We start from the raw sequence: 14229 nt of genomic DNA on the forward strand, positions 1-14229 counted from the left end.
GTATTGTCAGCAAACTTGCTGAGGGTGGCTCGATACCACTGTCTGTGTCATTGGTGAAGATGTTAAACAACACCGGTCCCAGTATGGACCCTTGAGGGACACCACTTGTCACTTTTGCCCAGCTAGACGTTGAGCCATTGACCACTACTCTCTGTGAGTGACCTTCCAGCCAGTTTCTTATCCACTGAACAGTCCAATTATCAAACCCATATCTCTCCAACTTAGAAACGAGGATGCTATAGGGGACAGTGTCAAAGGCCTTAGCAAAGTCAAGACAGATGATGTCCACAGCTCTCCCTTTGTCCACCAGTGCAGTTGCTTCATTACAGAAAGCCATCAGACTGGTCAGGCAGGGCTTGCCCCCAGTAAAGCCATGCTGACTCTCCTGAATTACCTTCCTGTCTTCCCTGTGCCTTAGCATTTCTTCTAGGAGGATCTGCTCCGTGATCTTCCCAGCCACGGAGGTGAGACTGACAGGATGGTAGTTCCCAGGGTCTTTCTTTTTACCCTTTTTAAAAATAGGGGTGATGCTTCCTTTCTTCCAGTCACTAGGGACTTTGCCTAACTGCCAATATCCTGTATCTGTGGTTCTTGTTGTTTTCATTCTTTCCCTGCTCGTTCAACTGCCGTGAATTTGCAAAACAAGAGAAAGCTTTGTACCTGCAACCATGTATGTGCTAGGATCACTCAGTGTGAACAGCACTGTCTCAGTTAGGGAATCCTTAATGTCCCTAAGGTAAAATTTCAGAGTTCTCAGCTACATGAGTTCTGCTTTATGGTTTAAGTTAAAAATAAGATAATACGAAATAAATCTTTATACACTTGTGTACTGTGAGCAATCAACAACAGTCAACTGTCAGCTTACATTTCAGGCTATACTGAAAGCAACTCTTCCTTCACTTCACTTTACTTCTCCCAGTGATAAAATAATTAAAAAATCCTATAGCTTCATTTTCTCACAGTAAACACTGCACACAGTTGAAATTTCCATTTCGATATTTGCATAGTTGTTCTGTCTGATGATTCTGATTTCCCAATAAACTGAAACCCTTCATGTTGCCTACTATGCTTTGGTTTTGGTGCTGCCTTGCTTACCAGTTAATCACATTCTTTTCCTTGCTAGAGGGACCTCACCAGATTTGGTGCTGCCACAATATTTCACGTATCACATGCTGGGATTAACATACAAGAATATATCTTTCTAAATGTATTCCAGCCAAACCCACACTATTTCCACTGATTTCTGTAAACACTAAATATCAGTAAAATTAAAATATTTTAAGGTCACAAACATATGTATTTTACAAAATAAACTACTATGACAGCTAAGAATCTTGACATATGAAACTACAACCTCAAGGTAAAATTATAAATGAAAAAGAAACCTCTTATGTCACCACTACTATAGGATGTAAATATCTGCTATGCAGTGATTACAAAAACCTTCCTAACAAGAGCCAAAGTTACTTTCTTATATGAAGATACTGACTAATCTTATTTTGAAAACAAAGGTGAGCAAGTCAGGATGTGTTTGTTTTCGGTGTAATTACAGATAACTAATTAAATGTTGCTTGAAATAGCTGTCATAAAAGAGCCTACACTGCCGGCATTGAAAGGCACTTTCTGAATACAAAACCAGAAGCAGAAAATAGAAGCTGTACAGGAAAATAGCATAAACTACCTTGGATATCAACAAATAGCTTCATTTTGATTGACAGAATACCATTTTCATGTTTTTTTTTATTTTTTCCCAGCTATGTGTATAAATAACTTTCTGTATCTAAGAAGCAGCAAGAATGGAAAATAAGGTGTTTAAGACAGAACTAATACACAAAACACTAACATTTCACTGTTGGAGAAGCAGTATACAGCTTGAGTGTACACCATTAATTGCCTGTGTCAATCTCCAAAATAAAAGCACGCTGAAGGGTTGAGCCCATTGCGCATTTACCTTGACAAAAAATGGCTATAAAAACACGTCTGACATAGCAGAGGAATAAAATTCTCAGGATGCCTGATTATATCCAAAGCTCCTTCACAGACTATAAAATCTACTGAATTTGTCTCAAATAAAACAAAATGAGTTTTCCTTCTCTATCAGTAAAAACAAAGGATCTTTTCATATTAAATGTATAGTCCAGCTTCACTCTGATAGAAGACTATTTTTAGAACGGCAAAAGGTACACCAAGCAGGCATTCCCATCTGAAGCAGGAATTTAGCACTTGTTTGAGATACCAGTTTAAAATTAACCAGTGATTAGTGACTGAAACTCAGGCTCATAGCTGAGGCCCTTACAACCAGGAAAGTGGTTTACTTCTAAAAGTTAGCAAGTGACTGCTAGTTCCTGAATGAGAGGATGAATGACAGAGCCCTTTTTATTACTGTTTCTTTTAGGTCATCTGTCTGCATTCTCTCTGGACTTTGTCTACAGAAGCCCCTAATGCTTTCAAGAAATCCACCCACAGTTTCTTGACTTCAGAGTTCACAACTGCTCTGCTGCTTTTTTCACTTGTGGTCAGCTGTGATGCAATACTAAAGTAGCTAACTAAAAGTGGCCATTTTTTTATGCCCACTACATTGGGTGTTCACTGTGGGTCAACCTAAAATAATAAGTAAGGAGATTTAGCATTTTTTTAAAAAAGCAATTCATTTTATTGAATATATAAATATGTATATGTATCCTAAGTATATGTATCTGCTGTGTAGGTTTGGACTGTGTGTGGGATGTAAGTATATTTTTTTTTTTTTTTTGTAATTTTCATTCAATTTTTTTCCACAGAAGTACTACAAATTTATAGTTCATCACTCCATATTAGAATTATTGCAAGATAAGTTTATCATAAAGATCTTGCTTATGAAGACCTCACAAGTAAAGAGACAACTTCATAAAATAGTTTTAATTTAGCTCCTCAGACTACTTTTTCTCTGCCATTAAAAATGAAGTGTTATTTGCAAAGGCTTTATTAACGTGTTAAAAAAGGTATCATCAAATTCCTTTCTGTAATTGGAGATGACAAGTATTGACCATTTCCTTTTAAGACGTTTTCAAAAGGATTGTCTAAATAGAAGCTGCCCCGTTTAGCTATCATTTGTGAATATATTTGTGAATATTTCAGTCATTCAAATGCACATACACACAAAAAGGAAATATGAAGAGGCCAGCTCAGCTTAATTAAGTCACCAGTGGAAAATAAAATGATAACAAAAGTGATCAGACAAATTATTGTTGTCTGTCATTGCTCTCATGAAATTTTTTTGGAAAGTAAAGTAAATGCTATCTCCAAACACAGTAAATCTGAACTGATCACTAGGGCAAGCATAAGTATGTACTGCTGACCAAATATGTCTGTACTAGGATATCTAGAACACTGATTTGACATTGCATAATTCCACCTTAAAAGTAAAATTTAACTTAATTTGGTGATTTGAATTTATTACAAACATTCCATTTTCAGCAATGATAGAAACAACCACTTACTTCTCAGATTTCCCATTCCAGGAGTCAGGCTCATTCTGGGAGGCAACGTGCTGTGATAGGGTGGAGTAGTGCTGAATAAGATATCATTTGGCAAGGCCTGGTCTAGCATTGAACTTCGAGAGCTAGCATATGAAGATCCTCTTCGATTGCTACATATGCTCTCATCAGACAGGGTACGGTAAAGTGTCCTCCGTGGAGAAAGGTTTCCATAAAATGAAAACTAAACATCAAAATATGAGGATATAAGTACACGTATTACTGGTTAAAATAATTCACATGACTATGTTGTACCATCAGTTCTTGGGAATGTTTTTCTGGGCAGATGCGCTTGAATTTTTGAGCTAAGACAGATGATCAGGGATCTGTTTCACCATATCAGATCTAAACGAGGGCTCAAAAGAGTTACTGAACTAGATTATCATACTTTCTCTTGATATTTTGGAACATATCACCATGAATTTATCAGATACTGTATAGTTTTATTAATTCTGAGACATTAAATGAAACTTCCACAGCCTTATGACAGTAATGTTTTCCAGAAATATGTATAAGGTTAGCAACCCTGACAACATTTATTCAAGACTATACATAGAGCTATTTGATTTTAATTTGAAATGACTACACTTTAATGTTAAACATTCTAAACTGATATATGGTCCAATACTATTCATTAGATGACAAAAGTGGCTTGAGATGCTGCATCTCTCCAGATACCACAAAATAGGTTTAGAAAAGAGGGTAATAGAGTTCACTGAAAATGTTTATGCATTTCAAAAAGTTACTTAAACTGCAACTCAAGTATCTACAGTAAAACAAGATGTTACTGTATTGTAAAACTGGGCCATTTCACTTCATAAGTCATTGTTCAGCACTGCAAACCCAGTTACTCTTTACAACTACCAGTTATTGCCTTAATTATTTTAATTGGCTGGTTCTGCATATAGCAATTTAATGTCCTGTTCTCTCTGTAATTAGAGTTATACACTACCAATTCAGAATGTATGCTTAAGAGCAGTAGCTTTATAAAACAGAGAACATAGCATAGATTTGAAGATATCTACATTGTTATACTCATCACAAAACTTGCTTGCTGATGAATACTTCTAAAAGGAATATGCAGAAACATTGAATCATGCCAGAAGACAGTCTTTACAAAGTACTTAAATACACTTCGTGGTGCTAATTCAGGAAATTCTGTAAGCAGTGGTTAAAGAGTATTAAATGACCCTGAGACTAATTAGAGACCACACTGGACAAAGGTTTAAAAGCCTTCACGCGTTGAACTGAAGGGTCTCCAGTCCTCCTTCCTGCACTCAAGATTCCCAGCAAGCATCCTGCTGCAATTATTGGCTGTTACTCAAGTCTCATCAACCTTATACTGCATCTTCTGTCTACAAAGGTTGCTCACTAGCTATCTGGACATGCTGAATGTCAATTGTTGCAGCTTTACCGAGTTTCCGCTCAGGGTGCAAACCCAAACCAAACAAAAGATGTGATTAGATTCTGTAGAATCTTACATATTCAGAAAATTCCTTCCTGCCTCTGCTGGCAAAGACAACTGACAACCCTGTACCAAGACTACTACTTTCTATGAAGGCATAATCAAAGACTGGATACTGCCGAGTCCTACCACTGGGATCCCCTGCGAGTCAGGACCTACGGTCTCTCTCAGTGAACTTTTGCTTGAGTGTCTTGGGAGAGGAAGAGGACAGTAGAAATTTACCTCAGGATGGTAAAACATCCTCACCCTTGTTTCTTATTTAGGTAGCCAGAAACATTGGCAGCTGTTAAAATCACCACCAAAACCCAATTACTGTCTAAATTGTAAATCACAAAATCCTCTAGGACATTATCCATGAGATTTCAAATACATATAATGCATATTTAACATACTGCACTTTAAAAAATATACACAATCTGAATTTTAAATTCAACTCTGCACTTGGAGGATTCCCATGTGTTACTTTGTTCAGACATGATGATTATGCCATTTAGCACATTGTATAAACACAGTGGGCTAAGAGAGCATTGAGTTAATGTTGAAGTGTGGCAATTATCTCAAGTAATTTAATTGCTTTGTGCTTTATTCCACATTAAGCACAGAATTCAGAAACATACATACTTTGGGGAGTTCTCTATCCACTTTTTGTAAACTTTTTAATATTACTGATTGTCTTCATACTATAAAAATTAGATGTATGCTCTGACAAGCCTTTTGAGCACTTGCTATTAATATCTACATTAAATTGTGATTCAGACTTCAAACAGAATTGCTGGTAGTGAGCATCACAAGACAGGGGAAAGCAGGCTACTTTTATTCATGTGACTTAATATCATATAAGGGGCTATAAATTTGGGCATCCATTATTGAAAATGTTACTTTTAATCTTTGAAATTATAATTAAGCTGCTCAACTTGCAACTGTCTCTGCTTGAGCTAAGCAAAGACATACTTAAATACTACATTTAATAGAGCAACATCAAATTAGATAACAGCTTTATACTGTGGAAAATTATATTTTGGGACTGATAGTCAGTATTTGTATCATCGCCATGGAATACACCTAGCTTGTACAAAATTACATTGCCTTCCCTATAGCAATTTTGTGAATATCAAAAATTAATTTCTAAGGTACCTGTGTCTGAGATACACAGAGCCAAAGAAAGTAGCTAACCTTTCTTCTCCCCTCCTCCATAGAGAGGCTGTCTGGCAGCATCAACTTCAGAAAATCTTCTTTGGACAAGACTTGCTGGCTTTCAACAATGGCATTCCTCACAGAAGTTTGGAGTGGACTCGATGCAGACACAGCATCAATATCATCATACACTCTGTTGAGATAATTGCTGTTTTTAGCAAGAGAAGCAATAGTGCTCTTGGATTTCAAGTTCTGCATTCACTTTGTGTCACAAAGTAAAAATTGTTAGACTTACCTCCTGACACAGCACACTCTTATTTAGAACATTTTTTTCAATCCTGTTATATTTATGAAACAGATTGTGAGTCCAAAATGAACTTCTTAAATAACTGAAAAGTCAGTTTTAGGAATTCTGATGAACAATTTTAAAAAGCAAAACGCTTCTTTCTCCTAGCTTGTCTCTCTCTTTCTTACACACTACACTTCTCTTTTGTTAAAGCTGTATTTAGTCAAGATTTTCAATAGTTCATCACAAAATATTTTAACTTTCACTTCCTTAGCAAATAAGTTGATATTTTATGGTGTGATATTGTATCCAGCTTCACAATCTTGCAAAATTTCTATGGTCATCAATGGCAACGTTCAAAGTGTATTGGTAATTGACTGTGCCACATGCTAAGTGTGTTTTATTATCAGCAATTTCATAAAGCTCTTCAGAGAAATAAAAAAGCTGTCTTCCTTAATTATCATCATATAAAAGTGTATTTACAGTCAAAGACTGTCAAACTGAATTACCTTTCAGTTTCCTACCAGTGAGAAAAGAGAATTTTAATAAGTTTACTCTTGAAATGCAATTGAAGACATGAGAGATTCTCAATCACACAGAACATACATTTGAAGCCATTACTGCCAAGTGCAGCATAATCAGTGACTGTCTTCAGTAGAGAGGAAACAAGCTTTGCTACAGTGAAGTTTAATTCTCAGTGAATTATATCCTATAGTGGCACAAAATTCAGCAATTGACCTGATTTTCATAGCCCTTGCTAATTAGAGATGTTCTTCTATTTCAACATCATTATCCTCAGAGAGGTATTTCTTCTCAGTGATGTATAAAAAAAACTTTCCTAGAAAGAAAGAGGTGAAGCAATGCTGTATGCCATGGAAAAAATCTGAAAATATTTTCTGACACAGGAAGTGCTGCCATATTCAATTAATATTTCTTAAACAGAACTAGCTCTTGAATATACTTTTCTCAGTTGCTGTGGCTTCAGTCTAAATACCATGATTCATTAGCCAATTTTGTTTTAAGGCTTCCATTCAAAATAAAGAGAAATTGTTTCAGGAGTTCATCAACTTCAAAATGGAAAAACTTGCAGGATTCAATGAAGTTACCACTTTAAGTGCTAATACTACTACGAGTGAACAATTTAAGCAAATAAAATACTGGGGGGGAAAAATGAAATCACCAGTGTAATAACACAAAGAAACACAAACAACCAGGGTAGGAAGGTAGTAATATCTTCTGTTTTCAAAAAATCAAGAATTTAAGAGCTTAACTACAGGTTCATATATCATACCACATATATTCTAGCTTGAATTTGAAAATATGAATCTTGCCATAAATATGCACCTATATGTAATAGGAGACATTAGATGCAAACAACCTATTCCCATTAAATGAAGAGTAATCTCATGTTAAACATTCAAAAATCAGGTACTACATGTCAACTTGTCAATTCATTGAGATATAGAGGGCTGACTATGATTTATTGAGAGAGAACTGAACAGGTAATGTACAAGGAGAAAGCAAGGTTAGACGAGAAGGTGATTTTGAAGGTAACAGGAATTTAACGGTCAGTTATAAACAGCAGATTCAAACATTACTTATTACTGCAGCAGTACTGGAAAAGTGCCATCTCTGTATTTGAGATACTGTATCTTTTCCTCTGAGCATGTTTTTCTTCCACCTAAGAACACATTTTTCACGAGCATTCACGAGCATATGTGTTAAGCTATGCATGTAACCGTTTGTTAGAACTGCTGTCAATATTGCTGTCTAAATGTCACTTGCTAGAACAATATGTAGCTTTACTGAAGTTTGCACATTTCGTACAGCCTTGCGAAGGTGGGGTCAGGTATGTTCACACAGTCTTTTTCTTGTGGGGGCCTAACCACCAGTTCATACATGTTTACTAACAACAAAGTCAGAAAGAGATACCACTAAAATACCCCCAACTGGCACTAATTTAAAAAATAATTATCTAGCATAGATCACCAATACATTTATGATAAGCCCTCTCATCTGCAATGTATTAGCTGATGTAATAGGCAACAAGGCAGGAAGGTTTAATACAGCAACATCAGGAAGCAGGCTTTTTTCAAATAACTAAAGTTCCTGAAGATTTGTAAAAAAAGTCTTTAAGACATTAAGAAAATTATACCATACCAATTTCCTAGAGATTCAAAATGGAAATTGCTAACATCTGCCATAGCCATATATTTTTGCCTACATACACTTTCAGAATTTTCTGCTTGCTTTATTTGACACACGGCAAGAAGGTGCAGCTGGATAGAACAGAGGAGAAAACAGCATTGTGTGCTGTTAGTGTCTTTTTTTTTTTTCATTTTTTGGATGTACCTTTGATACATAAACGTACAGAAAAAAAACCCAAACATTTAAAAGCAAAACAAAACTTGTAATTTTTGTTTGTTATCCTATTTTAAAATTTATTTTCTTTATCCTTCTTCCCCCAACAAAATTAAAAAGATTTCTTACTCATGGCACTCAGAAACTTCAGATTCTTCAGGTGTAGGACTTTCTTCTGATTTTTTCCATCCAATGACATATTTACTCACTGCCCCTTGTCGGTGATATGGTTTTGAAACTGATCCAGAAATCTGTTGACTACTATTCTGTGACACTATATAGACTTTGGAGGTATCTAGGGAGCCACTCTTTTTAGAGCAATGTGTTGAAGGACTTCCTGAATGATGTGACCCACTGAAAAAGTGAAGAAAACGTACAAAAGCAAAAATGAAATTTGCTATAAAACAACAAATCAGAAATGCTTTGCCTGGTATTCAGCTATAATTCTTAGGTTGTTCTCAAGGTTAAAATCAAGGTAGCAATATTAATACAGTAATTTTCTACATACCAGCAGGTTATACATTAAAACCCTTTGAGGACAAGGTTGTGATGAGTTTCTAAAACAAGTAACATATATCCTGTAACTTGCTGAAATGCCAATGTGAACTGATATGAATGAAAATTAAAAGACTAAGTTCAAGACATATATATGGAATTTGTGTATGCAATCTTAGCATGTACACACATTATTAATGGTATAGTTCCATTTACATCAAAAGCTACATAGGGAATTACCCCAAATATCCAGTTATAAAGCTGATGTGCTTTTCCACTTCACATTAATTTTGCCAGTTCACACCAGTTCAAGCTGTGTCTTTCATTCGGTATTATTAAGAATTTAATACGAACAGAAGTAAATTTCAGTTCAACAAAAATAGTCCTCTGGATAATTTCAACAGCCTCTTTAATAAATAATAGTACTAGTAGGCAATAATGAAATATTTTCCTGAAGACTCTGAAAAAGACTTTAAATGAACCAAAGCAAACACTTCCTTGAAGAATAAATTTGTTTTAATCTTGGATGTGAACTACTCAAAGCATCCAGAAACCAAGTGTCTTGCCTAAAATCAGAGGCTGGAACCTGAAGCAGCAGCTCCTAACTTTCATTGTTGGTTTATGAACACCAAACACAATGTTATCATCTAACTTAAATTAATTGATTAAATCACAGAGAACCATCTTTAATCTAAAGATGAAGCAAACACTGAAGCAGAATGTAAAATACATATCAGATCAACAGCAAGGACATGATCCTGGGGATTTCAGACTTCTACTTATAAATAGATTTAAGAAAAACTGAGCTTTCAACCTTATTCCACAGATTTTAAATAGGTGAATGTTTTTTGAAGTAAAGAAATAAAATGCCTATAAAAGCCTAGTTTTAAATAATGAGTTCAGTGCAATGGTTGGAACAAGCAGTATATATTTTTAGGATCCCAAAGATGTTCTACGTAAAAAAAAAAAGTAAAGGTGATGAAGCTAAGCTGTTTCAGCTACAGTAACATGAAGGTATTTGATAATTCATGTGCATAATTAAAGTAGAAGAATAAAACCATTAATTACAGAACTGTGAAACAATGTTGTACACAGCTCAAGTCAGTTTTGTAGTTTGAGATACTGTTTCCCACAGCAGGTTTAATTCTGTAAATCTCACTCAGACACTATAGAATAATTTTTTTCAGAAGGTTCTTTATCTGATGATGTTAGAGAATCAGGCCAGTATTCTTCAACCAATTAACATCTTCCCTGTGCATTGCACTTTGATTATTAAGCATAACACCAATTCAAAAAATTAATGTTGTGTTTATAGATCCACCATTCCACCAGTCTGTGGGCTTGTTTCTTTAATTTTTACATTTTTTAGCTATTGTAGAACAAGTTTACTAGTTAAAATTTGTAAAATAATTATGAATTAATGCCTCAATAGTGTTATAAATTCATCACTATAGATTATGAAGAAATACAAACTCAGTGTTTGACCAGCTGGAAAATATATATAGAATTTAGCAGTAGGTAACACACACTTATATGTTAACTCAACTTTCTCATGTCTATTTGAACACAGTGTTTTGGCATGACAGCTATAAAATGAGATATTTTTTTAATAATGTATGCTTGTGGGTGGTGTATAGGTGATGTTAGCTTTTGAATCAAACTGCAAAATTATTTATCACTCTAACATAATTTGAAGGATGTGTAAGCAAAGTTTAAACAAATAGTTGGGTCACATAAGCCTGACATTTTCCTAAAGGAAAAGGATTCACCATACAAATTAGGTGACCATTAGAAAACTCTGCTATTGCCAAAGTTGAATTGGGCAATCCTAATGCGAGCCATCATCTCAAAAACATTTACTGCTTTGGAAATGCCTAGGTAAACTCACTTAAAATCTATATGTCTTTTTTTAAAAATTTTTAATTAATTCATAAAATGTTTATGCCACACAAATGAGTGGCAGACTCCTTAATGGCTGCATGGCACTTTAAACACAACAGCTGCAACACAAGTGCTGAGAATACATATACTAGCCATTAGAAATCTGTTTCAGCTCATTATGATGAAGTCCTAGAAACACAGATCTTATTTCTAGCACTTTACAAGTCTCAAGATATAAAATTAAAACTTAAAACACAGAGCACAGTAAATCTGGAGCTTCTGCATTATCACAGGGGTAGTGAAAGCTTAATGTGAAAGCATTAACCTAGCTTTCACAACAGTCTCTACTACTACTATCTCCTGTAACTTGTGGAAAAAAAAAAGATCTAGAAGTCAAAGTATAAAAGACTAATTCACTCATGTCAAGCATATGAAGAAATGAGACTACAAGATATTATTTTCCTCTACTGATTGACACTGAAAACAGGAAAATCAGAAGGAAAGAAGAATAAACAATTTTCTTCCATCCTTTATGGAGTAAAAACATTAACACACAGACCAAAGCTTCAACTTCAACGTCACCATAAAAGGAGAACTGGGAGATAAAGGCAACCAGTTGTAAAAGTGTACTTTCAAATTTTGCTTTAAAACAGATGCACCATGCACACATTCCACTAGTAAAAAAAAAAAAAAAATAATCTAAAAAAAGCTGAAATTCAAATCAGAAATTCAGTTCAACAAACAAAACTGTAAAGCCTACATCACAGTAATGTGAATTACGGGGGCTAGTATGCAATGTAGTTTCACTATATGTAAAAATTCTGTATGTAAAAACTGTCTCGAGTTTCCCTCAGCACTAAGTCCAAGGTAATTTGTTACACTACACTAAAAAAACAAACAAAAATACGTATGTGAAATAAGTTCTAGGTGGAAACTTCACTTTTATAGTTAGGAAACATCCCTGAGTAAAAACTTAGGCAATGTGCACAAGGTTACATATAAAGTTTCCATCAGACTGGGCGTAGGGCTAGCTATGCTTTTTAGACTCATCAATAAATGCCCATATAGGCATTTAAATGCAACAAGTCAAAATCAGTTAAGTCCAGTTTCAAATAAAGGTAAACAGAATTAAGAGCAATGAAAAAGAGTTCTCTGCATGTTAACTACAATCCATGACCCTTAATTTGTAAGAAACACAAACCTGGAATGAGAGGAGATTTCACTTAGGTCTCCCATACTGCCTTCAGCTGTGTGACTGGTAGAAATGGCAGAAGAGTAGCTATGAACAGCGTAGATTTTAGCTGGATCATCATCCGGCCCAGGAGTTTCAGAAGACTCGGTCCACTGCTCAGCACGACAATGTATTCCAGACCTGCTGCCACCGAGGTGCAGAGGGGCCAGAAGAGGAGCTGGCATGCAGGGAGCTGTATCAATTCCACTGTCAGTAGAAGCCCCCTTTATATATGTTAAACCAAGCAGCTCAGGATCCATCAGATCTCCAGAACCAAAGTGTTTTTCATCACTGTTGCTGGATGTATTGCTGGATAGGGTGTTGCTGCTCGAGTGGCTGGAACAGCTTTTGTCTCCAATCTTAACAACAAGAAAACAAACAGAGACCTCCCTCAAGTTAAATAGTTAAGCATATATTTTCACATACATCAACGAATTTGTCCCATTCAAAGACCATTTTATTATTTTTTTTTACAATATTCTGTAACTGCAAAGTATGAAGTGAGCTAATTTTACCTCCAGTTTCTATGAAATGAATTGCACAGCTGGCTGGACACATTAAAGGTTGATGTCACTGCAAATAAAAAGGCTCTTACTCCACCTTCTGTGGCAAATCTTAAGATCACACTTGAATTTTCTGATTACAAGACCTATCTCACATCCATAAAATTCCATTTCTGGACGGTTAAAAAAGGCATTAGTTAAAGCCAGAAGCCTTGGTAACTGTTGGTTTAAAAAAATTCTACTGCAAATCTGAAAACCCCCAAAGACTGAATTATCATTGGCTTTTTCTCAGTGCGGGTGAAATATGCAGCTTATTGGATCAAATCCAATTGGATGTGCGGCTAGTTAAATTGAAGCCAATTGTGATGTATGTGTACCAGATGAAAGTAACTTAAGTCACAGGGCCCTAAGCTAAGCATGGCAATTGAAGTGGAATAATTATGTCAGGCATTTGTGTCAATAAAGTTGGGAGGTTCTGTTGTTTTTTTCAAAAAGAGATTTCATAGAGAGTTGGATTAACTTGTCTACGTGACAGAGTAGCGAGAATAAGGGCAGAGGGACTTCTATCAGGCAAAATATAAGTGGGAAGGTTGACTAAAGTTTTTTTTTTACAAGCTCCCCCTCCTAACAGATGCATATGAACACAACTGCCGCTCACATTAAAGCAATTAGACAAGGTGCATTCATTCAACCTTTACAAGATGGCTGTGCTCTTAAAAGTAATGGGAACAACTGCTAAAAAAAAAACAATGAGAAAGGTGTCTGGAGAAGAGGTATTTCAGTTCTCACTGTAAATGTAAAATGGAACCAAAGTAAAAAAAAAAAAAACAAGGGGGGGGAAGGCATAAAATTAGCCTCAGAAGAGGTACTGCATGTATGAACCTTCCCAAAAATTTCCCATATGTTGCTGAACACACATGGTTGGGCACCTGGCTGACCCTGCCAGCAGCAGAGAATCTGGACAACAGCTATTGATAAAGACATCTTGAACTGCTCAAGTGCACTATGGCTAACAACAAGATAGCCTCATATTATTAGTACTATCTTCATAATAATGGTATTTCTTACTTTGTACAATATAATTCTTTTGCACTTGTGCTATACATATGCAGGCAAATGCAAACATAAGCCCATTATGAAATTTTCTGAATTTTCTGTTCAGCCACCATCCTGAAAGTATGTGAGCTGCCATTAGCATAAAACTTGAAGTACCTCTTATTTAACTTTGTATCAGTGCTCTGTTTAATACTGGTTGTTATATACACTGATTCTAGAATCCTGACACCTTTGACTTAAGATAAAAAAGTATTTTTGTCTTCATATACACAATTCTACAGCATGATTCTTTTATCAAGAAG

General features: G+C 35.4%; 1 protein-coding gene across 1 annotated transcript in view; it reads right to left on the reverse strand.

Annotated features, from left to right (window-relative positions):
* Positions 1-3472: 3472 nt before the first annotated feature.
* Positions 3473-14229, reverse strand: part of SIPA1L2 (signal-induced proliferation-associated 1 like 2) — a gene marked incomplete at its 3' end in the record, with an annotated part of 62585 nt that continues 51828 nt past the window's right edge. Inside the window, exons 13-16 of the mRNA XM_008946509.1 lie at positions 12339-12727; positions 8891-9115; positions 6154-6307; positions 3473-3699 (exon numbers count right to left, since the gene is read on the reverse strand). Of these exons, the coding sequence (XP_008944757.1) occupies positions 3473-3699; positions 6154-6307; positions 8891-9115; positions 12339-12727 (995 nt within the window). The remainder of the gene's footprint in view (positions 3700-6153; positions 6308-8890; positions 9116-12338; positions 12728-14229) is intronic.

The sequence above is a fragment of the Merops nubicus genome, unplaced genomic scaffold, assembly GCF_000691845.1.
Source record: "Merops nubicus isolate BGI_N331 unplaced genomic scaffold, ASM69184v1 scaffold17348, whole genome shotgun sequence".
NCBI classification, from domain to species: Eukaryota; Metazoa; Chordata; class Aves; order Coraciiformes; family Meropidae; genus Merops; species Merops nubicus.